This window comes from Mytilus edulis, chromosome 14 (genome assembly GCF_963676685.1).
Source record: "Mytilus edulis chromosome 14, xbMytEdul2.2, whole genome shotgun sequence".
Lineage (NCBI taxonomy): Eukaryota > Metazoa > Mollusca > Bivalvia > Mytilida > Mytilidae > Mytilus > Mytilus edulis.
This window is the reverse complement of record NC_092357.1, coordinates 62,923,221-62,950,095: the sequence shown is the minus strand read 5'-3', so window position 1 is coordinate 62,950,095 and position 26,875 is coordinate 62,923,221. Positions and strand designations below refer to the sequence as shown.

Here is a 26,875-nt window from a genome sequence, read left to right as displayed (position 1 = left end):
TGAGGTCACACAGAAACAGAAGTGTACGAGTTGTCCTACGCTTCAGACTTGACATTCACTAAACATGCATGCTGAAATTGACATGGTTGATTTTGTAACACAATCATACACATTCAAGTTTTGAAATCGACAATTGTCATCGTCATTGGAATGCAACTTGAATACACATTCTGAGGTCACACAGGTTCAAACAATACTCAGTCTAGCAGTGGGCGGAGCTTCAAAGCGATATCTGTATAGTATACAGATACAGCATAGCGATATCTGTAGGGCTGTATCTGTATAGTAGGACACCCAATTGCAGGATAAATGAACATAAATAAAACATAACACAAACAAACATAAGCATGCATGCATGTAATTAAACACATAATTTTATTTAACTTTTCATATACATTAGATTTTGCTGTTGCTTCTTTAACATGTTTTGAGACTATATATATACACTGAAAAACAGATATAATTTGTTTATATCATGTATTTTAATTTCATGGTTATTTATTTTTAGGTCTGATGTTTTGACATAAAATTACGTAAATCGTTTCTGTTTATCATTATATTTTGTCATGTCACTACAAATGTACTTCAATCTTGATGGCAATTGAACAAACACTTATAATTAAAGTTAGAACCAATCACAGAAACACTTACAATTGGTTGATATTTGATGACACTCGACTGTCTTGGGAGTTAACTTATTAGCAAGGAAGTACAATTTTTAATTATATCTATAACACAAGTGATGAATAGGGTGCAACTCTATAACGCCTAGTCAATGAGACAATCAATGATGCATTTGTTGAACCAACGCCCACCATGTACTGTTAAATTACAACATAATTACAATATTCGGATGTTCGCACTTCAAATGATCACTATAAAGGTATAGGCTTGTGTCCATAGTCGTACAGTTTTCCACTGTTCAGTTGTACACAGATTTCAAATATGTCTGCTATGCACAGTGTTGTTTGGCTTTTCTACTGCTCGATGTCTTTCGCAATTTGTGCCGCTGACGGAAAAACAAACGTACAGATTCCTTTACTGAATAATAAAGCTACAGCTCCTCTGTATGCTGAATTTAATATGTCGAATTTGAATCAACGACTGAGAGAGATTTTTAACAAGGAAGTCATACAGAATACAGTTAATGGTAAGTGTTTGAGAAAACGTCTAGTACTGTGGATTCATTTATATTCGTTGGATATCAAATTTCGTGGATTTCGTGGGTACAGGAGAACCAATAATTGTGATGTTCAACGAATAATCCTCTTCTGAAGGAAAGCATGCAGACTTTGAATTTTAAACTAACTTTTATTAGTTAATTTCGAATTTTTATTAGCAAATATTTTTGAAGTTTAACATTTTTTTATTGGTACAGATTCAATATCTCCTTAATAACTAGCCGAAGGACGCCTCCGGATGTGGGAGTTTCTCGCTGCATTGATATTTTTATTAATTTTATCATGCCCATTATTTATACATTTTATTGTTTATCAATGCTATATTTCTAAAATCTGTTTGATTTAGAAGTTTTTAACATGGGCGTATATATATTTTTTGGTAATACTTATATATGTGAATAGATATATGTTGTAACGCGCTTAGGGCAATTTTAATATTATATAATGCGCTGTTATGAATACTGTATAATAATAATAACAATAATAATGATAATGATGAATATTCACGAATAGGCAAATTTTCTTTAAACCACGAAAATTGGTATCCACGAAAATGAATGAATTCACAATATATATATAGATAAACTCATCATAGATACTAGGACTAAATTTTGTATATACGCCAGACGCTCGTTTCGTCTACAAAAGACTCATCAGTGACACTCGAGTCCAAAAAAGTCAAAAAGGCCAAATAAAGTATAAAGTTGAAGAGCATCGAGGACCAAAATTCGTAAAAGTTTTGCCAAATACAACTAAGGTAATCTATGCATGAGGTAGAAAAGCCTTAATATTTCAAAAAAGGCAAAATGTTGTAACAGTTGAAAACAAAAATGAATTTCCTTTTAGTGTGTGCGCATGTTCTTTTTTTTACTTTTCTCTATTAGAAATGGTAGAGGGAACCAGGTTTAAAAGCCTACAATTGAGTTAAAATGTTAGACCAAACAATAATGTTGACAAAAGTTAGGTGCATTTAGTTTAAAATGAAATCCACATAGCTTAATAATTCGATCAGAGGTTAGTTTTAACAAGGTGTATAGTTTGACAAACTTTGTAGATGCAAGTGTAAGCATGTACGTCCATCGATGCAAGTGAATAAATCGAATGTTACTTGTTGAGTATATCATAGTTTATATATGGGTGTAAGAGGTAGGTCGATACAAGAAAGTACGTCAATGTGGGTATATGCAGATAATACATTATTAAGTATAAACACGTTATGGATCCGGACTGATAAGTAGATCGATAACCGTTATTGAAAGCAAACAACTGCTAGATTAAATAGCGGTAAATTTTGAAAATGAATAGGACCTCAGCCATACATAAATACACAGGAATATGACTATTGACTATAAACACAATAAGCAGCACATTTTGATTTAAAATATGAAACTTTGAATACGCAAGATGCTTTGAAGCAAATTAAATTTTGAAAAACGTAATAGCCTCAAAGATACATGGTTAGTTATACATTACTTTTTAGAAATGTAGCTATTATAAAGATCAAATATTGTCCTGGTTTTTTGTAAAGCATGCAAATAACAACAGGTTTGCAACATTTGTTTTTGTGTCATGTTCTATGTCTCTAACTATTAAATCTACCTATAAAAACAATGTTTGAAATCATCATTTTCTGCCATAATTGCTAAAGCATTAGTAAAGAAACACTATTAGATCAATGTGAAGAATAAAAAGATATGGTTTTATTTTGATTATAATGATGAGATATTTTTGCCAAATTTATTTCTTTTACTTATGCATACATAATTCGTCTAAAAGCTGTTACCATCAATTGCCAGATTGATAATTTCAATTGTTTAGCCTAAGTGAATGTTTTTTTTTCTACCTATTCGTTGGTGTTACCTTAGCTAGTCACCACTTCAAATTAATCATGTATATCTATCGTATAGTCATTTTATATAATTAACTGTTAGCAAAACAATGTATTATTCTTGATAATAATGATGTTTTTGTCCCAGACGGATAACCCTGGCCTCACAACTTTTTGAAACTTTTGGTCCTCGGCGATCTTCAACTTTGTAGTTGTTACGGCTTTCAAACTTTTTTTACATCTGAACATATTTTTGTGTGAACGTAGCGCGCGTCTGGCGTTAACAAATATTTTTTAACCTGTTACCTTTTGAAGGCTTTTATTCATTTGTTTCTCTTTCCTATATGTTGTCCCATTTACCTGTTTATATATTGTAACCCTGTCGTGTATTGTTGTCATTTAAATGTTATAATTAACACTGCCATTCAAGAAGGAGGTTTGGCATGCCACAAAACCAGGTTCATCCACCATTTTTGTCATAAAATACCCTGTACCAAGTCAGGAAAATGACCGTTGTTACATTAACATTTGTTTCTATGTGTGTTCCCTGTTTGTGTTGTGTTTCTGTTGTTCCTTTGTTCTCCTCTTATATTTGATAGGTTCCCTCAGTTTAAGTTTGTAACCCGGATTTTTTTTTTCTTTATCGATTTATGAATTTTGAACAGTGGCATACTACATGTACTGTTGCCTTGACTTAGCTGTATTTGGCAAAACGTTTAGGAATTTTTATCTTTGATGCTGTTCAACATATTAATTAGGCCTTTTTAACATTTTTTTATTCGGGCGTCACTTATGAGTCTTCTATAGTCAAAACGGGCGTCCGGTGTAAATATCAAATTTCAATCCTTGTGTCTATGAAGAGGTTATTTACATGTACATATTGTAATAAAAGATATGAATTATGAATTTACATGATATGAAGTTATGAAGTTATAAATCTTTCGTATCTTTTTTTTTATGTTAAACAGTGAGCTGCGAAGAACCATACGAGAAGATAGGGAAAGGTTGTTATTCTATCAAGGATGACAACGTATCTGGTGATGCAGCATTTGTATGTATTACTTAGATAGAAAACCTTTTAGAAAAAAAGTACGGGAACACAAGGCTATATATCCCAAAAGATTGGTATATTTGTCAATGAGACAACTATCCACAAGAGATCAGATGACACAGAAATTAACAGCTGTAAATCACCGTACGGCCTTCAACATTGAGCAAAGTCCATACCGCATATTCAGCTATAAAAGGCCCCTAAATGACAAATGAATAGATGTTCTTAGCTGTATATGACAAAACTTTAAAAATTTGTTGGTCCTCAATGCTCTTAAACTTCGAACTTTTTCACTTTGGTAGATTCGAGCGTCATTGATGAACCTTTTGTAAACGAAACGCGTGCTGAAAATAATATGTTTTAATCCTGGTATTCATGATGAGATATTTTAGTAAAAAATACTGAAAATAAGAGGAAAATCACGCAAAAGCTAAACAATATTACATAAGCTAGCTTTATAAGCGTGAATTTAGCGGGTAGCCACATATAAGTATCATGTAATTAAGTGTTTTGATAAAATGTTCATGGTGATTTTCCCATAAAAAATATGTCAACTTTAAAATCTGTAATTTTTCAATGCTACATATGAAATGGTTTACTATTTGTTTTGTTTTGGCTTTCGATTTTTTTCCATCTGAAAGTCACTGTATAGTCTTGTATGGACTAAACGGGCGTCTGGAGTATTTAATGTTAAACTTGGTACCTTTTTGTTAGCATTCGTGTGTTTTGTTGTGCTACATGTTCTCCCATTTAATTGTAATGTAGTCTTGTCATGTAGTGTTGTCATGTAGTCTTGCCATTGTTATGTCATAGTTAACATTGTCATAAAACTAGGAGGTTTGGCATGGCCAAAAAAAACAAGTTTAACCCACCATTTTTTCTTAAACTGTCCTGTACTAAGCCAGGAAAATGGCCATTGTTGTATTATAGTTCGTTTCTGTGTGTTTGTTGTGTTGTAGTTCTCCTCTCATATTTCATGTGTTTCCCTCAGTTTTAGTTTGTAACCCGTATTTGCTTTTTTTCCCAATCGATTTATAAATTTCGAACCACGGTAAACTACTGTTACTTTATCAATTATATTTGTTTTCCCTTTATACCTGATTTTGATATACTCATACATTGTAGTCAATATATTGGAATTGTTTTAGACTGCCATATAATTCAGGGGTTTTGCAAGCTATGAAACCATGTTTATTCTAACATTTTCTACATAAGGAAATGCATGTTCTGAATCAGGAATATAACAGCTGTTTTCTATTCGTTTGACGTGTTTGCACTTTGATTTTGCCGTTTTATAAAAGGACTTTGCGTTTTGAATTTTCTATGGATGTATTTTTGTCATTTTACTTTTACTTATATCACAGGCGAGCTGTACAGACCCTGGTGCTTACCTTGCTAACTTCGAAACTATTGAAGAAGCCATGATCATGAAATTGTTCCTTCAGAAGCGGAATTCAGGTAATTATCTCTCAAAATATTTGCAGAAATTATTGTTTGCTTACAATTTAAGAATTATCGATGGGAAACTATACTGTCGTTTTGATTATGAAGACAATGTTATTAATTTTGTTTAACATTCATAAGAACAAAACCTGTGCTAATTTTACTGTACCAGATATAATATAAAATAAGGAAATGACTTAAAATTCTATGTTAGACACCTTTTTATCCATTTTCAAATTGCGATGAACATTTTTGACAATTTAATGTCTCCCCAGTAATGCTCGAGGACAAAATATTAACAATAGGTACAAACACTGAGAAGCTTACCAAACTAAAAAATACTTAATAACTTATAACAAGGATGCTTAAAAAAATCAGAACTATGTTAATAAAAATATAATCGTGGATGTTTAAAATCTTACGACAAAATAATTCAGTATCTGTATTGTTAATACAAAACTCTAGCAGACGGTTATAGTCTGATAAACTTCACAAACGTATGTTCTGGCTCATCCACATTCAAACATATCTGCGTGTATAAGCCTACAATATTGGTTTGTAATGTTTAGTGTGACAATATTTTCAAAAAATTTCCTTTCTCAGTACTGTAGTGTGAAATGAAACATTATTGCTAAAAATTAAAGGTATACGTGTCCGTTGTCAATAAAATCAACAATGAGGTTTTACATGTTTTAGTAGTTTTATTTTATAAAATGTCTTTAAATGTTTTTGTTGCTACTTTTGATCTCTTCCAAACGCTCCGATTGATTAACAAAGCACCAATGATTACATTGTATCAAAATGCATGCGTCATTGAATATTTATTATGAAGATGATTTCCTCATAGGTATACATTACTACGTTGGTGGACGTAATATCAATAGATACCTACCAAATGGCGATTGGAGATGGATTAAACATGGAGAAGCCACAAAGATGACTTATTTTGCCTTTGCCTTTAATCGGGGACCCGATGGTAGAACTGATCGTGAAAACGACTGCATGTTCTTCTACGCTAGAGATAGATACAAGTTCTATGATCACGGATGTGACCAAGGAGATTACCTTGGAGGTTATATTTGTGAAATTTGACATGTGTTATTTTATTTTTTTTTAAATATAAATGAATAGCAAAAAAATGAAATTATTTCATTTATTTTTTTTTTCTCCAGAAAATGAGAACTTGTTCAACGTACATGATATAAAAAAGTATCAAAAGGCCTTGGTTGCGATACTATGTTGATTGTTTTATTGAGTGTCTATTTTTTCAGTTATTCGAATTGCTAAAGGGGAAATTCCTTACTAGTTACAAACATACATACATTATCGTTCATTATCACTGGACTAGTATATATTTGTTTAGGGGCCAGCTGAAGGACGCCTCCGGGTGCGGGAATTTCTCGCTACATTGAAGACCTGTTGGTGACCCTCTGCTGTTGTTTTTTATTTGGGCGGGTTGTTGTCTCTTTGACACATTCCCCATTTCCATTCTCAATTTTATTAATTGTAGGAACATCTAAGATGTGTGTAAAAGTCGGTACTAAGTTATAATCTTGGTACCTTTGATAACTATTTACACCACTGGGTCGATGTCACTGCTTGTGGACGTTTCGTCCCCGAGGGTATCACTAGCCCAGTAGTCAACACTTCTGTGTTGACATGAATATCAATAATTTGGTCATTTTTATAAATTTCCTGTTTACAAAACTTTGAATTTTCGAAAAACTAAGGATTTTCTTATCCCAGGTATAGATTACCTTAGCCATATTTGGCACAACTTTTTGGAATTTTGGATCCTTAATGCTCTTCAACTGTGTACTTGTTTGGCTTTATAAATATTTTGATTTGAGCGTCACTGATGAGTCTTATGTAGACGAAACGCGTGTCTGGCGTATTAAATTATAATCCTGGTACCTTTGATAACTATCATACATTTATGTATTGTGGAAGTCTGATTTAGTATGCAAGTGGTTTATACATGATGGCATTTTACTTCCATATTGAACAACGATAGGTGTTAAGTGTTTTAAGCTTACAATTTAAGATATTGTTCTTCAAATCTATCTCCATCATTTATAAAAGTAAGAATTGAACTTGTTTTCTCATTTGAACTCGTATTTTCTTGGATTAATATGAGTTTCATTGTTTGAAATAATACTTCAATGTTATATTTGTTTTTTTTTGCATATTGTAAGTAAACAAGCCACATGATAGTAACGATACGATATATCTCTTAGTTAATGTATGTAATATAATTTCTTTTTATACTTGAGCAAATACAAAATAATATATATTATCGTTTTAAAAAATGTGCTATTGTTTACAGATGCACTACAGTGAAAACAAAGATCAACCAATACAGCATAATGAGGCTGAAAATCCTTTTTGTCGGTAACTCCATATGCTCACTTCTACCGTTTGTCTAATAAAAAGTAAAATCACAAAAATACTGAACTCAAAGGAAAATCAATTCGGAAAGTCCATAATCACATGGCAAAATCAAATAACAAAACGCATAAAAAATGAATGGACAAGAACTGTCATATTCCTGACTTGGTACAGGCATTGTAATAAATCAAGGTTCTACAAAAGTAAATCACGAATTCACCAATATTCCAACTGACTCCATTTTCGGAAAACATCATCAGTAATAATCATAAACCGTTAGCTATTTCTTTATTTCGTTAACTGCAGAACCAAATATAATGAAACTATGCTATGGCTTCTGAAGCTACACAAAATAACTCACGAATATAGATTTGTTTCGTCTTCAATCCATTGCTTCATTACCAAATTGTCTATTCTACTTACTAATACGTTAAGTAAAATCATAAACATAATACTACATTTTTAAATTAAGGCCTTTGGAAAAGTGTAATTAATTATTTTTGGAGTGTAACAAATTCTTTAGAAGAACTTGATAAATTGCATGCTCATATTGATGATTTTGAATCTGCTCAAAGTTTTTAATTTTCTGCCCCATATACCACTTTGCATCATATTCTAAACATAAAAAAATCATGCATCTAAGTATATGGACATTAAAAAAGTCAGAATTTTGTTTATTTTCTTTTGTTACATCTTCTGACATCAGACACGGACTTTTCTTGAAACTGAATTTAAATATGTGTATTGTTATGCGTTTACTTTTCTACATTGGCTAGAGGTATAAACATCATAAACATGTTTAACTCTGCTGCATTTTTGCGCCTGTCAGTCATGACTCTCTGGCCTTTGTTAGTCTTGTATTTTATTTTTAATTTTAGTTTTATGTGTACAATTTGGAGTTTAGTATGTCGTTCATCATCACTGCACTAATATATATATTTGTTTAGGGCCATATAAAGGACGCCTCCGGGTACGGGAACTTCTCACTGCATTGAAGACCTGTTGGTACGTCTTCTGCTATTGTCTGTTCTATGGCCGGGTTGTTGTCTCTTTAACACATTCCCCATTTCCATTCTCAATTTTACATATGTTCAAACTATCTTTTTAAAGTAACAACACACAAACGAATTATGTCAATTGGACATGCTTTGTTACTATAACTGCCCTAAGATATTTATTAGATAACACTTTTGTTCGCTTTGGAGATTCCGTATATCGTCAAGCTTTCGGAATTCAAATGGGGACTAACTGTTCATCACTTATTGCGGACCTCTTTTTGTTATTGTTAGTTACATTTTATGACTAAAATTAGCAAAGACCCATCGAAAGAACGTCATATACATAAGTTAACAATACATTTAGATATTTGGAAGACATATTGGCTCTCAATAATTACGTCTACAGTATGATTACTGAAAAAAAATATCCTGTTGAACTAATTTTAGGTAAGGTGAATACTATCAATGTCCTTTCCTTTCCCAGATCTTGATATCTTTATCACTAACGGGAAACTTAATACCGAAATTTATGATAAAAGAGATGATTTTTCATTTCTTGCGGTTAATTATTCATTTTTAGATGGTAACGTTCCCTTGTCACGATCTTATGGTGTGTTTTTTTTTATTTTATTTTAACTTGTACGATTTGATCGTGTATGTAACACCGTATCAGATTTTAGCAAGAGAAATTTATGTAGTACTGAAAAATTATTACACCAGGGTTTTCGATAACACAAACTAGTCAAAATATTAACTTGCAGAAATCTTATACGTTCGGGCATTTCACATCCATTTAACATGTCGGCATTCACCTCAAAAAGCTAACAAAACCTTTAAACAGTCGAATTCAGAAAGGTTATAGTTACGATACGGTTGTCAGGTCATTCAAGATTTCATAGTTTGGCTTATAGGGTCTTTTCATCAGAAATAAACATATTTATTCTGATACCAGTTATTGGCAAGCTACGGGTTATGTTCTTCTCATATATTGTATGATGGTATAATATTAAATCACTAACAAGAGGGATTTTGCTTGATATTCATATGATGAGGTCATACTATTTCAATCAGTTTAATTGAGGTCTGGAGCTGGCATGTTAGTAACTGCTAGTAGTCCTTTATGAATTGATATATTACTATCATTTTATTTAGATTCTTTCGTTTCCTATTCTAACATCAGACTTGGACTTGTATTGAACTGAGTTTTACTGTGCGTATTTTGGTGTGTTTTTTTTTTTACATAACCTAGAGGTATAAAAGGTGATTTTGATCTCAAAAAACATGTCCAACCTCGCCGCATTTAGTGCCTATTCCAAGTCAGGACCCTCTTGCCTTTGTTTTTTTTTTTTGTATGATATTTAAATATAGTTTCTTTTATATATATTTCAGAGTTTAATACACAGGCAATATTTTCTAACGTGATTTTAACATGAGAAGCACGTGATATTCACATTGTCCACACAACATGAGTAGAACGTGAAACGAGCAGAAACGTTATGAGCACAACGTAAACAAAACGTTGGTCACACATGATATTCACGTTGTGTATATTGCCACATGATATTAACGTAATACAACCTGATAGTCACGTTAAATATATACCTCGTGATATTCACGTTAAATATATACCTCGTGATATTCACGTTAAATATACAACACGTTATATAAACGTGATAATACAAAGGACATTTATGTGAAGCATCCATTTAGAAAAATAAAATATTGTCTTTGTTGTTCTTGGTCATCTCTATTTGAAGATGCTTCTTTGGTTCTTTATCTTAAAAGTAGGGTAAAAGTGAGTTAAAAATCAATATATTGTCTTGTAGGTTATAACTGATTATCACCTACTTCATATGCATGTGTAATGTACCTGTTATCATCCTGAATATGTATGTAATATTTGCAACTGGATGTTAAGCATACATCAAAACGTAACTATTTATTACAATAGATTTTAATCCAAATCTTATTTCAATTTGAAAGGAAGTCGATTTCGAAAATCTACCACAAATTATGCATAATCAATTCTGCTGGAGATTCGGGGATGCAGACCACAGCTTGTTCTGGTTTGTGAACTAATTTATACAGAGATGATGGATGCAAAATGTAACAGCGCTATAAAATATCTAAGTAAATGAAAATCAAAAACTGAAAACAATATATACTTTAATCAACAAAGTACAACTTTTGTCATAATATGCCAAATGTAAATAGAAATGGAGCTTTCAATGACTTCAAATTACCTGTATTACCCGGATGGTTGGAAAGCTTGGCTTTTCTTGGTTGGACTGAATATCAGTCCTCTGAGGATTCAAAATAAGAATCTAAAACGAGTTCTATAAAATATATAAGTTTCTCACAGAAGGTAACCAAACATTTTGCAACGATGCAAATTTTAAACTTAAGAATATAAAAAAAAATATCTTTTACTAATGAATTCAAATACCAAAAGCTATGCAATTTAATAAATATATACTTAATAAACTTCTTGCAAATTATTAAATGAAGAAATATGAAATTTATAGTTTAATCACGGGAAATAACAATGACATTATAATCCTAACGGCCACATTACAATGCTCATTCTTAAAGAGTTATGTCCCTTGTAGGTTTATCATGATGTAAAAATAATCAGCTTATGACTAAAAAACTTAAAATTCAATTATATTCATATTTTAAAATATTTTAAACAGTTCACATTTGAAAGTCACTGAAATAACAACAAATAATAATTGAATTAAGTGCATTTTTTCAAAAGTCTAAGAATAATATTGACATGAAAATACATTGGTATATTAGTAGTCTGATCATCTTAGTTGCACTTATACAGGATTGGTAACGCTCATATTCAATATCTGAAAAACGATCCTAAGATTTAATTGACTGGATAAAGCCACTCGAGGTTTAATTTTTGGTTCAGTCTAGGTGGCAGATTTGTCGAGAGCTCTGGACACAGTACAAGCAATATTGTCTCGATATCCTGGAAAAAAAAATGTTTACTTTAACGAATTTGTACATTTAACAATGTTGTTCTGATATTTAGAGTAAGTATGACTATAATGTAATATGTGTTTTCAGCCATGTATCACCATTCACTTGTGATTCATTGAATGGATCTGTCGTAGATTTGTCACTTGCAAAACGTATTTACTCCAAATCCTAATAGTATGAGTACTAATTGTATATGCAGAGGGGCATATGAAAAGTATTTTGTTTTATTGTATTGGAGCCATACTTTGAACGACAATGGTTTATTTTTTACACATTGTGACTTGGCGCTCAAATCACTTCTTCTTATTTCTGTGTAACTTGTACATGAATTTGCGAGTATCTACTTTTGCGGAAATATACTTGAAAATAAAAACACCGCGTAAAAGGTATCATATAGAGTTCTTGATATTAGAAAATAGGATTAAATTACTTGTTTGAGCTCACAATGACAAAAATTCACAAACAGAAGAATCATTGGTCACTCGTATCTACCCTGATGACATTAGACAGTAATCTTACAAAATGCAAGAATAGTTGGTAATTTGGCGCAGTACATAAAATTGAGAAAGCTGTCAGTTGCTATTAAAATCCAAGCTGATTTTAAAGCGTCACAGACATGTTTAAAAGGTATTATCTGAATTAATTTGTCTGAATGAACTTCTTTTGTATTCTGAATGACTGCACCTTACAGGCATAAACCAAACTACCAATTGAAAGAACTTGTCAAAGTTTTGAAAACTCAATATATAAACGCGCTTAGTTAGAACAAAACCAGAGTAGACCAGGAAAGACTATATTTGAAGGTCACGTCTGATCATGTCCTCGAGGCAATATTCGATACAGGCCGAGTATTTGTAGAGAAATATACAGACTATACCAATATAACCTAGTATACAATCAGACTTATTAAAAAAAATTCCAAACCATGGTCAGTTTTAGTTGATAAGAAAATAAGGATATGTGGTATAATTGCAAATAAGACAACTTTCCACCAAAGTTCAAATAAAGTGGATGACAGCAATTGTAAGTTAATGTACGGACTTCAACAAGAGGAAACCCATATCGTATGGTAGATACTGCTGAAATTATGTTCTGTCTTGTCAATTAATGTCAGAACAAAATACGGCGTTTGCAGATTCTGGGAACTTAGAAATTAATATAACAATTCTAAATGTGTATGTTTTGATGTATGCACATATGTAAAGCATACTACTTACAGTGTTAGATAAAAATACAGTTATAATTATCGTGTTTCTGTTTCGTCGATTTCACCCACGCATTCTGTATTCGTAATCTGCATTTTCTGTTCATTGAAAGCTACAATATATTTAAAACATAAGATTGATAAAATAAAAGATGTTTACTTTTAATCTTTTTTCTTCGTTTCATTGTTAACCTATATGCAATTTATATTCGAAAAACGAATGTTTACTGCATCTATTAAGATTGGTTATTTAATATGCATTGCAAGATCATATCTTACATGGTCATGAATTATGTAATTATTACTTCTAAGTGCTGTAGTTACATGAAGAACTAAATTCCAGAATGAAATAATAGATTTGATAAAGATTTTAAACATAAAAAAAATGGAAAACAAAATATTATCTTTTTTAATAAATAGACAGTAATCTTGCTCACAATTTTCTGTGACTGGTCTAAAAATTGTATTTTCCATACATACCTAAACCAAAACCATATCTTTAAACACAGATATACTTTCAAAACTAGAAGCAATGCGAACATTAATGTAATACATTTACATATACTGTAAATTCAGAAATTATTGCGTTCAATTATTATTGCGATTTTGTCTCTTTAGACAAAAATTTCGACTTTAAATTATTGCAATAATAACTCTAACGAATTATCTGCAGTAAGACAAACACAGCAATAACTTATGTATTTACAGTATCGAAAATGGGTATTTCCTAAATGTATATTAATCTTTACACAAATATCAATTACTTAACAGCTTCTTGTATAATTTTATTTATTTTTATAAACAAACGTTGCGACATGTATGAACTGAAATACTGAAGAGGGATTAACACAGTATCAAACATGGTATCAATGTATCGACTATCCAGGTGGGATATCTGTATCTATCAATTAGATATTATAAAGAATTGCTAATTCCAATATTTAACAGAGTTATCATGCGAAGACAAACTTGAATTTACAATAATATTGTTCAGGATTAGTTGTAATTGAAGCCACGAATTAAATTATATATTTCAAAGCATTATCTTGATTTTGATTATAATTATATGCTAGGAAGCGGTAACTTCAAGAAGCTCAAACATAAATAAAAAAATAGATACACATTAATAGAAGTGTGTTAACACAACACTATTAACACGTTAGGCAAATCAAATAATGAAGTATGTAAAGACAACTGCTTGTTTGCATTATAAAAATCCTTAAAATTAAAAACTTATATCTTAATCTACAATGTATCTAATCATGTTTTTATATAAAAATCGTTCTATTGCAGATGATATTACATATGAAATCAACTGTAAAATATATGTTTAAAGTTACAAGTATTTCGGAGCAAATGGTACGTACCAATTATATAATTAAATAGCAATCCATTGCGTTCAAAACAAATTCAAGAGTTAAAAGAAAAGAAAATGCTAATGAACATACTAACTTGTTTCACTGTAAATAAATACACCATAAATTTGTTCTTTGTCTGTGTATGTGATATTCGCTGTAACTGTTGATGATACTGTGACCTTAAGTATTTGATTTCCATTTGAACAGTATATTATGTTATGATATGCATGTATGCCTCTATTTGTATTGGCAGTATTCGTCATGAAAACTTGTGATAAGGCAGTTCCTTTAACATCTGAAGACATCAAATCACCAGTTATATATTCCATCCAATAAATGTGTCCTTCATTAAAATCTGATATGAAAATTATTTTATCAAAATTAATTTCAAGCATTCGCCAAAAAAAAAAATGAACTTGTATCATTGTCTATGTTTATTAATTAAAGATTACTAATTGTTATCTACATTTTTTAGTTGAAAGAATATATGTTGATCGTCCACAAGACAACGACTTTATTACATCTATTGGTGTGTGTGTGTTACATGCTCTCATAAAGACTTCTACCTTGAATTAAGCGATCATCTCAGTACATGAATCTATTATCACAAATATTGTTTTTTTTTTATTTTGGCGTTTAAACAACGACACGCCAAACACCACTTTTTGACTATTTCGTTGCGACCAGTTTTTTTATTGGTGGAAGAAGCCGGAGTGCCCGTAAAAACAACCGATCTTCGATAGGCAACTTGACAATCCTAGTCAATTAGGAATTAGGTCGAGTGCACCCGCACCAGCGGGGTTCGAACTCCCAACAGCAATGTTGATCGGCTAGTGATCACAGTAGTAACTCCTTAGACAACTTGGGCAAATTCGGCCACTAATAATAAAAAGGACGATTTTAATTTTGAAATTATAAATGTCTCATACCTTATCAGCAATATATCATTTTAACCTAAATATGAGATATACATTTCCCAACTAATTCGGCATTCACACGAGGTTGCAGTTGCTCTTCAGACTTTGTGAGCAATAACTAGTATCTGAGCATAAGGATAATAACTCATGGTTATGTTAAAATACACCTCGTCCTTTATCGAAATTAACTTGAAGATACCAAGACTTGTTTATTAATATTCAGTATCAACATAAAAGATAATACGTTATGGTCTTCAAGTATAGATTCTAGACACTGACGTTGTTTGCCATCATAATTATGTGTTATATAGCTTTGTATACCAGTCTTTTTATATTTTTAACATACATCAACATGTAATTGCACCTATTGCATGTCACATATTTGTAACCTTTGTGTTTATTGTCTATTTGTAAAAGAAATATGAGAAAATAACTTTCAAATTGTAAGCATGTTTACTCATTAATAACAATCACGTTTCGAACTTTATATTAAACAAAACTAGTTCTTTCCGGTGGTGGTATTTTTTGTAAAGCGTCTGCAAACGGCTTGGCACCGGTATCATCAAGATAACTGTTTATCGCGTCTGCCAAGTGTATATGATTTAACCATGTAAGCTGTTGATTTTAACCTTGATTAACAGAGAAACATTACCATTTGACTAATTTAAACACTTAACGTATCAAAGTGGTAGTAGTATTAGTATTAGTAGAAAAATTAGGTGTTAAAAGTAATAATAGTGGAAGTCGCAGTAGTATTTAAATTATGATCATACCTATACTCAAACCAGATACTGTTTGTGTATGCACATCTGTAAAAGTCTGTTTTTCAGTCCCATTTATTCTTGCTCGCCGTATAACGTTGTGTGAGGTGTCAATTATACTGTAATATATCCATCTGTAATGTAAATGGTGAAATTACTTGGACATTTTCATGAAAGAAGAACATCTATATAAAGCAATTCTTACTTTTAAAAAATGCAAAACAAAAGATTTTTTATCCGAAATTTCTATCGTTTAAGGCGGTATAAGACGTGTCACGGTACTTTTGTTATATTTTTTATTCCTATCAGGTTTTGTCTAATGATTAGTCCGTTTCTGTGGGTGTTACATTTTGAATTTGTGTCGTCGTTCTCCTCTTGTAATTAATGCGTTTCCCTCAGTTTTAGTTTGTTACCCAAATTTTGTTTTTTGTCCATAGATTTGATAGCTCATATTAGGTAGTTTGCCAAAATTTAATCAGAATACTTATTTGTTTTCTTTTGATTGGGAGACCTAAAAAATACCAATGCAAAGGTAAGTTGAAAGTTCGAGTTAGCCAAAACTATAAAAAAAATATCTCGAAAAGGGGCGAAAGATACCCGAGGGACAATCGTTAAACTAACAGATCGAAAATAAACCGACAACGCCATGTCAAAAAAATAAAAAGACAAACAGACAAATAATAGTACACAAGATAGAAAACTAAAGTCTAAGCAAAACGAACCCAACCAAAACCTGGGGGTGATCTCAGGTGCACCGGAGGGTTAGCAGATTCTGTTCCACATGTGGTACTCAACGTGTGGCTCCTGTTATAACAAATCCGGTTAATAATAATACGAATGGAAATGGGACTGAATATTAAAATACTACTTTTTGATAAATATTCCTAAAGTAATGAACTTAGAGAAGTTCTTGCTCGGACACACACTCCATAATCTAGTATAATACAAGAGCATAAACCTGAAGCACGGGTAGGCACTCTTCTGTTTCCACACGGCACTAGAAACAAACTGTGTCAGAAATCAAATTTAGAATGGAAAGGGGGAATATGTCAACGCGACAACAACCCAACCATAGAGCAGACAACATCTGAAGGCCACCATTGGACTTCACTGTAGCAAGAAACTTCCGCACCCGGAGGCGTCTTTCAGCTGGCCACTAAACACATATGTATACTAGTTCAGTGATAATGGACGTCATACTTAACTCCAAATTACACACAAGAAACTTAAATAAAAATGACTACACGACTAACAAAAGCCAGATGCTTCTGACTTGGGACAACCGCAATTTCTTCAGGGTTGAACATGTTTTTTTCAGATACCAACCCTCCCCTATACCTCTAGCCAATGTATAAAAAACAAACGCACAACAATACGCATAGTAAAACTCGGTTTAAGAGAAGTCTGAGTCCGTTGTCAGAATAAGATAAGATAAGATATGAAACTAAACAAAATAAACAAAACTGATTGAAAGCTGATAAAGTGTATACGTATTTCTATAAAGTTGGAATAGTTTAACTCGGTAGTTCATATTCGCGGATTGCAGTTACGACATAAAGAAAATACCATCTGTGAAACGGTTATGCCATAACACTCGACCATCTCCGTCTTTAGAATTAACATAGGGATAATTTCAACTTCACGATTTGGAACACTTGGTTTAATAGCTTCCTTGTGAGCATCAACCCTCTATTAAGGAAATCATGATATGATTACAAGCCCGGGGATATCGTATCTATTTGGAGATAAATACGTTAAATTTTTTGAATATTGTTATATTAATCGAAAAGGAGCTCAATGACTTATGAGTAATTTAAGCTTATTTTCTTTTTTAACTATTGCTCATCCAACATAAAGTATCAATTTTAATTTCGTGATTTTTTTAATTTCACCTAAGTTCATTCTTTAGTGAATTCATCTACATTTTATTATATACAGAGAAGATAACATACGTGTAGAATCTGTTTGGCTTTTGATTTTGTCTTCCTGCTTTCCATTGTCTAATGATTTAACACTGGCGAATCGTTTTGAGCAGAACCTTTCTTTTAATATTAATCATTAAATCGTATTTCTCTAAAGTCGTAATAGAGATTTCCAATAAAATGACACACGCACGTAACTCGACGTACGAACGTAATGGGACGGGTTATTGCCAACCATCAAATTTGATTGAATACGTCTTTCTAGTTTAAACAAAGTGTTCCAAGACTTTTAAAATCCCACACTTGAATGATCGTTCATATGTTGTTGTTTTTTTATTATGACGAAACATGATAGAAATAATGCATTTTTATTGATCACGTGGTTTTGTGGATTCTTGCTTTTACTTTACTGACATAAAATCACGTAACAAACGTTTCGTATACCTAGTATAAGTATCAAATTATCTTTGATTATTCAATATACTTTGCAGATGAACGCCCACTTATACGCTTTTCTGTCTTTATAGTGAACCGATCTTTTTATTACATTAGTTTCGGGGAAAATATTTAAAGGGATATGTTTCTGACAATTTCGAAAATATCGAAAGCCGATTTTTTCAGAATCTATCCTTAGAAAGGTTGAAAATTCATATAATTATCGCTTCCATTTACATTACAAACAAAAGTTGTTTTTTTTCATTTATTACACAATGCATTGATAAAGAAATCCCGCTATATGTAAAAGTTTTTTTTTGAGAATTAAGGTGCGTTCGATGGATTGTAATGTATTCTTTAACGGATATGCTATTGGAGTCCAAATACAAAAGACAATATCAGGGAATATATTTATTATCTCTTGACGTGAACTAACTAGGAGAATTTTATCCATTTATTGTTAAAAAACTAAAATGGGTGACTGAATTCATTTTAAAGGGGAAATAATCATTATATTAACGGAAATGTGTAAGGTAAGTCACATTGAACAACATAGCATAATAAGATTTTGTTATCGGATGCAAATCCAAGATACATCATAAAATAGGAAGCTAGATACGGATATTTGTTTAAGTAACATACAAAGTGTAAATTGAAAACAACTGATCCGAACAAGGGGTCATAGCTGCGTTTTTTAAACGAACTTACTTTTGGTGAGCAAGGTTTTGAACAGACACGCAGCATTCCTACATTTTATGGAGTACTCTTCAACCCTATTTAATATAAGCAAGACTTAATAAAGTTCACCATGTTATTACATGTATCATCTATACATGCTGACAAAAGTTAAATTAATAAAGTTAGAAGACATAGTAGATCTTAAATTTAGTATCCCCTAATGTGTAAAAAAAAACATTTTAGAGGAGATCATACATATAATTTTGTCGATCAGGAACCTATCTTAATTCTAATACCGAATCGAATACTGAGAACTAGGCCTTTAAAAAGAAGTGTAATTGGAATCGTTTGATTAAATGCGCGCTAGAAATATATGTTAATTTTCCAACAATTCTGAATTTTCACAGGCACTATGTTTTTGCCATTGCCTTAACAAAGGTGAGGCTTAAACCTCCAGGATTCAAATCTTTTGCCTCATCAGAAATAAAATTCAATTTACGCTACTGTTGACTGATTGACAGTTGGTTGCTTAACGTCCAGTGGCAAATATTGTATACACCATTAACTTTTAGAGAGCGTGACATAATATCTAAAAGAGGCATCGGATTCAACTTCCGTATTTTGACCGGACGGGACTGCGTACATGTTCAACCCGCACATCTAACGGACTTCCAACATTGGCAATGGTTAAACTGCTAAACGGAACAAGACCAATGGGGACCATATTTCTATTCCATTGATATCTTTGAGAGGTTAGTGTCGAGAAGTTGCGACCAAGAGAGACAGTTATTAAACGCCAACTATTTTAGAAAAGCATAACTTAAGAACATTGAAGTTATATTACACCTACCTTTGTACGGGCTCTTCCTAGAACCCATGCATCATAATAATTAAAGACAGGATATATTATTATAATTATATGATTCAGTAAAGTGTAATCATAATTGTTCTATAGATGCGTCCTCGTCAATTCATTTGTTAAAGTTCTACGGAAAGGTGACACAGATGCACCAGTGATCTGACTTTTCACGGCAAATTTGATAACAAAAATGTAAAAAAAAAAAAAAATTGTGCTAGTTTTTAAATAATATTAATTCCAACAAAGTGTGTGTATTTAACGAGTCAAAACTTCATACAGTTTATGGCCCCCTTCGTCAACCTTCAATGCATTAGGCCGAGATACGGTCAGATAGATCGGTTATGTCAAGTAATGTCATTTTATTGGAAATCTCTACTGAGGCCGTGTTCACACCAAACACCGTGTACCGTAAACATGTTTTCATTTGGTTTAATGTAATGTACGCGTATTGTCTAGTTTCACATTAAATTTGTTCACATCTATACACCTTGTTTAGCTACATGTACATAAGATTTGTTCACACTTGTCAACTATATGTCATTTAAATGTTCATTACGTAGAACCAAATTTCGAACAACTTGTCTAGCAGTTAGGGAACGACCACTTGACTTAAAATAAAAGGGGGGGGATGGAATTTTCCACAATTTGATAAAAAAAATATCAAATCTGTATGCGCGTACAGATCATTAGAATGAACAAATATTCTGAATCAAAAGTTTCCCCATACATTAAAGTGTTAATTATTGAATTGGTACCATCGAAATAAACCAAATATATTCTTTCGCGCGAGAAAACAATTCTGACTCAGAAGCCCCCCCTTTTTTCTTTGAAGTTAAGTGGTCATTTTTAAGAAAGTCATTTTGGATGATTTGCAGTAGTTTAAAGATGTCTCGATTACGTATTAAAACATAGGCTGCATCGGCGTGCTTACAGACATAGAAAAAGAATTGCGATGTTAAGGATCTCTACATTTCTATCTTGTCTGTTTGTTTCAAATGGGATTTTTTCTTCAAGGAGTATTTGTCAAAGGGAGGGGGTAATGTTTTTTTATTTCTAATTTTATTTTAACGGGTTTGAGATACTGCACAAACAAACCATTAACCTCACCCTTTTTCAGTAATGCATTTACGAGTGAATCGTTGGTTGAGTAAAGACCAGTGGCAAATATTGCTGTCAGTGTGTACGTTCAGTCGATTCGGGAAGATCATTTCAAATGAATTATGTGTTCGGCAATGATGATGAATGAGTCTTGATAAGGGGTTATTAAGGCTACGTAAAGTGTTTTTATCACAAATAAATATATCAAGTTTAGACAAATATTTCTGTAAAGAACTTTATTAATAAGTGTTATAAGTATCAATTTTATATATAAACGGCCTGAGTCACAGAGCATATATGTTTTGTGTCAAAGTGCGAAACGACACAAAGATGCAAGCAGTATTCTTAGTAAAATACAGGGCGGTTTGTACGTTTTTTTCATCATTGTCTATTAAAAAAATGTATCATTATGCACAAAAGAAAACCAACGTTGAAAGCAATTTTAAGAAACACTATTTCCATTTTAACTATTATTAAATGAAATGCCACACATAGATGTAAAATGCATGTGTTTTATAATGAAGACACAATTAATATAAAAAAGAAGATGTGATATTATTGCCAATGAGACAACTTCCCTTGTTTCTTTGTTGTTATTGTTTTTCAAGAAATAAACGTTCTTTTGTATGGCCAACAGATGTGTTGACAATGAAGCAGCATTTGTTTTTTTAAGTGTTCACCACATTTTTTATGTTATTACGAGCAGACAGAAAAAAATATTACAGTCATTCCTTACAATTTGATTCTAAATTCTTTTTAAACTGGAGTAATTCATGAAAAATCGTTGATGACGTCACGGTCACATGACAATATTATGTCTATGAGCTGATAAACAAACCAACGTCAGCCAATCAGAAGACGCGTTACATCCATAATTAAATTATTAAATTATAATTTTCTATATGTCGACATACCTGTTAATAACATCTAATGTTAAAGCAAACATCGTATAATCCTGTAATATTAACACTTGATTTGATCCATCCATGTTACACTGATAAATCTTGCCCGTATATCGTTCTATCCAATACACATGATTGTATAATGGGTCAATTGCTATACCTATAGGGTTATTTGCCATTGTCACATTTTCTGTCTGGTACGTATTGTTTGATGGATAACGAAATCTTTAAAAAAACAAATTGCAAAACAAATTGTTATCAGTATCGTTACTCGTTTATATCGTTTTGAACATCGGTATACTACTGTTGCCTTTATTTATATATAATGAGAAAGTCTTAAAGGGTACAACATGACCAAAAAAAGAGTAAAATCATGATAAAATATTAAATATTTCGAATAACTTGTATAAGATAGGGGCGACATCTAACAGAGTGACATTCATTCAAACTTATAAGTCGAAATAAACTGACTACGCCAAGGTTAAAAACACAACATAAAAAGACAGCGACTAAGTTTCACGAACCCCTCTAAAACTGAGGTGTGTTCATCAGCAGATCCTGCTCCACACGAGACATCCATCGGGTTGCTCATGCAAGTTTAATTGCGTAGGTCACATTCTTGAAAAGGGGACATGATTGCAGTTATGACATTTTATACATATACGGTATCATCTGTTAATCAGATGTTCCGTAATGGTCAACCAAATCGAGATGACATCCGTTCAATTAACAAAATGAAGATTTCAACTTAACCATTTGGAACTATTGGTTCAGTAGCTTCCTTATGAGCATCACACCTCTCTCTAGAAAATCATCATAGGAAAGGGGCCGCTGTATTGTTGCTACATAGAAATGGGAAATTCAAAACTTGAAAGTTGAAATCATCTCTTTTATTTTAAGGTTTGCTTTTAACAGACCCTCATTGTAAATTTCTACATGTAAGTCAAGATATGAGGCCGACATAATTGTATCTATTGTATCTTTTTGTTCTAACTACATTTCCTTTCTCTTTTCAAGAATGACTTACCGAATTACACTATTTAATGGATTTGTAATAACATAACCAACACGACGGGTGCCACATGAGGCGCAGGATCTGCTTACCCTTCCAGTGCACCGTAGATCACCCCCAGATTTTTGTAGTGTTCGTGTCTTTAGTGTTCTATGTTGTGTCTGGTGTACTATTATTTGTTTGTTTGTCTTTTTATTTTTAAGCCTTGACGTTGTCAGTTTGTTTTCGAACTGCGAGTTTGAATGTCCCTCTTGTATATCATGCTTGATTGGATAGATATCCTACATAAGTAAGATGTAAAATTAGATTGATGTGTGGTAATCAAACTAAAATATTAACCGTGGTCGTTATACAAATTATAAGATTTTAATATGCTGATATTTTTTTTCTCAGTATTGCTGTTTTTGAGGAGGAATGAATTCCTTTAACGTGTGCGTGCGAGTCCGGTACTAAAAGCTTAGTTACAGTAAAGTGTTGGTATGGACTTTTTTTTCAATAATGACTTCTAAGAAAAATGTTCTTTATTGTTTGTATCCAAAACCTTTCTCGGGCAAGTCTGTCGGCCCTTAACCAACCGTCGTTTCGGCCTATGTCAGTGATGATAAGGTTTTTGAGATCAGACAATAGGTGCCCAGGTTATCTAAATTGACGATTTACGGGGAGGTAGATTTTACGGGTGTAGTCACTTCGATACTCATTCGTGTGTCTGTTGAATGACTAGAAACGCTTGGCACGATTTTGATTTTTTTTATCCCGATTTTTTCTGTCGCTTAATCGATTAATGACTATTATTACAACTGTATCATCATTTAAAGGATGAAACTCGTATATATGTACAATACTGTAACTTTGAGTTTCCGGATAGCAATTTAACTGTTTTTAAAAGTAAAATGAATTTCATTTTTTGAGAACTGTAAATAACTCACTATATTAATTATGTTATGTCGTAACCATAACCATCGTTCCTATTAAATACTGAGGTTTTACAGCTTTAGAATGTGAATGATACAGAACAAATTTCTTGAACAACACGAATATGCATGTTAAATTAAAGGTGAAGATTTAAGAAAAGTTATTCAAACATGCATATAAACTTCAATACTTTAAATGCATAATACGGATAACGTATATTGATGTATCATTCATACCATATTTTGAAATAAGTCTCAAATAGTTCGACATACCTTAATATGTCGTTTTTACTGTATCTTGGAAAATAAATATATCCATTTTTATAATCATAATCCATAGAATCAATTTCACTCTCTAGATTGGTCAAAAGATGTGTAACTGCCCTAGTCTGCAAATTTACTTCTGTAATCTTACCAAGCGTTGAAACAATAAGTTTGAATTGAACACCTTCAATGTGAATTAAAAATATATTATATATAATTGCCACAACGCTTTACTCTCAAAATCATAACTTATCAAATATAAGTTGCATCATTACAGAAAAGACATGGTTCTGATTTCTTCAAAACTGTTAACTGGTTTGTTTTTCGTTTTCCTATGTATCATGTTATCCGTCTTCGCTTACTACATTATATATACACGATATAAGAGTACACCTTTAATAACGTTTATTGTGCGAAATGTACAAGTACGAAGCAATATCCCGTCATAATGGGGACGTTTAAGATGATATACGTAGAAAAAGCGCCACACTTTTTTGTCGTATATAACCCTTGCAACAAACCCCTCAGTGGTCCGTGCGTGGCCTATTGCAAAGCATATTATTTTGTTAATCCAATTCACCAACAATTTCTGGTTGGAGTCTACATAATTGAAACATCTTCATGTACATATTGTATTTATTGTTAATTTGTTGTCATCCTTAACATTCGTGAATAAATTTGAGAAATGTAAGATACGTTGATTTATTTCATGTTTTACTGGGTTTATTCGTTGTACTTTTAAAGAAGATTAAGTTTGTCTTATTATGCCATTCTTTTCTTATTCAACCGAATATATTTTTAGAATTGTTTCTGGTATTTTATACTAATTGATTGTAATATTTTATTTGAAAGTGTTTCTAGTACTTACCTTGACCAATAAGGCAGAATAAAATAAACAATTCAGACAAAACCACTAACTTGCACTTCATGTTAAACTGATCTAAAAATAATCTCTTCAACATTTAATAACAGTTTTATATAAAATACATTACATTATGCAAACTTGATCAACGTCTTTCAAACCTCTTCGTCTATTTGTTATAAGTGAACTTGATTTACATTATTTTTATTTGACTCATTGCACATCTCGTCAGATTTATAACTGTACACCTTTTTTGAGAATTCTTTTTTCTGGATTTAAATGTTAAAATGAACTGCAGTTGTAGAAAGTATGAGGTAGGACTATCAATTACTTATATTGCGAACAAAAAAAAACAACATAGTAATTTTAACTTTCCAATATACAATAACTGGCATGCGCACATTATTATTCATCCAAAGTTACACTAAACTAACTGCTGCAGCAATACCATATACGTATATTCTGATCCTGTAAGCAGTTAATGAATTTTGTTTGTAGTGCTATAGAAATATTACCAACAAAATGACTCTTCACATTATACCCAACAATTATATGTGTCAATAGTTTCCAGGAAATGCATGATGGAAAGTTTTCGAAACGATAGTTCAAGCTGAATTTAACAAGGAACAGTCAGAAAACAGATATACCACCAATTCGTTGAACATAATAAACATGGGCATTATATGACAAAAGAGAAACTGTGAAATCATGAATACTAAAATTACTCAAACATCTTAAAAATGAGAAAAGTAAACTAACACAAATACTAAACTTCAGAGATAATTGAAAACGGTCAGTCACTTATAAAAAATCACGATATACTTTGGTTGAAATGCAATAAAAGTTACCAATTAAAGGGAGTTGACTCTTTAATTTGGAAAGATTCTAACAAAAACATGAATTGAAACCTTTCGAGTTATGAGACACATAGGCATGACAGACGTACCATTTTCTTTTATCCAGGATATGAGTGAACCCCAAAAAAGTATGGTTTTGTTCGATAATTTTCGGTCATGTAATGCATGCAATTTTCATTTACTGTCAAACAAAAATCAATCTCACCACATTTTTGTCATTTTTTTATGACTGTAGTGTTGTTTATGTATGTGAATTCATTAAACCTTGCTTTACACATGGTGTCAGTGAACGTTGGTATGTGAAGGACACATAATATAAAACGTCGTTATGTACTTGAAGTCAAAGAATGGTGTTATGAACATGACGTCTTTGAACGCTGGTGTGCACATGTTGTCATAGAAAAAAAAACATAATCACCCGAGGCGAAACTGTGTAAAGTTACCTACCTAGTCAAACTTCAAGAAACTTGCATTCCAGAAATGTTTTGTAAACAAGATTCTTCCACCATATGCTTCAGTATCTCGTTACTGCAAAATGTAAGTGTGTGCTTTGTCCACATCAACGTTATGGTAGAACACATTTCGATGTACTTCAGTGGTTCTGAAAATAAGCTATTTAAATTGGGTGATATTGAATAGGTGATATTGTTATAAACATATTCACAGTATAGTTATATTGAACATGTATAATTTTGTTCCAAAACGTATGATTGTTATTTGTTTTTACATGTTCAAAAAAGGGAAATTTAAAATAAATTGTCCGGACCTTTATATATTTTTATATATCATTCGTAAATGTATTTTAAATCTAATCTGATCGTGTACATTTATAATATATTTGCTACTAGACATTATACAATCAGTCCACCCATTCCTTTTAACAAATACAGATATTAATGCGTATAGATTAAATACACTCATATATAACTTTTTTATTGCCAGGTTGAACATATAA

The 26,875-nt window shown here is 31.8% G+C and overlaps 2 protein-coding genes across 2 annotated transcripts; one reads left to right on the top strand and one right to left on the bottom strand.

Annotated features, from left to right (window-relative positions):
* The first annotated feature begins 835 nt into the window (after positions 1–835).
* On the top strand, positions 836–6,647 carry LOC139504511 (uncharacterized). Its single transcript, XM_071294616.1, has 4 exons — positions 836–1,150; positions 3,978–4,060; positions 5,425–5,518; positions 6,351–6,647. The coding sequence occupies exons 1-4, from the start codon at positions 946–948 to the stop codon at positions 6,593–6,595; spliced, it is 627 nt and encodes a 208-aa protein (XP_071150717.1). The 5' UTR covers positions 836–945; the 3' UTR covers positions 6,596–6,647.
* A 4,962-nt stretch (positions 6,648–11,609) lies between these two features.
* LOC139503153 (protein cueball-like) lies at positions 11,610–26,495 on the bottom strand. Its single transcript, XM_071292886.1, has 8 exons — positions 26,368–26,495; positions 25,070–25,141; positions 24,211–24,385; positions 22,027–22,239; positions 16,133–16,254; positions 14,537–14,797; positions 13,098–13,197; positions 11,610–11,869 (listed from the first exon to the last, which is right to left on the bottom strand). Exons 2-7 carry the CDS (start codon positions 25,128–25,130, stop codon positions 13,124–13,126), a joined length of 906 nt encoding a protein of 301 aa, XP_071148987.1. The 5' UTR covers positions 25,131–25,141; positions 26,368–26,495; the 3' UTR covers positions 11,610–11,869; positions 13,098–13,123.
* Positions 26,496–26,875: the final 380 nt, after the last annotated feature.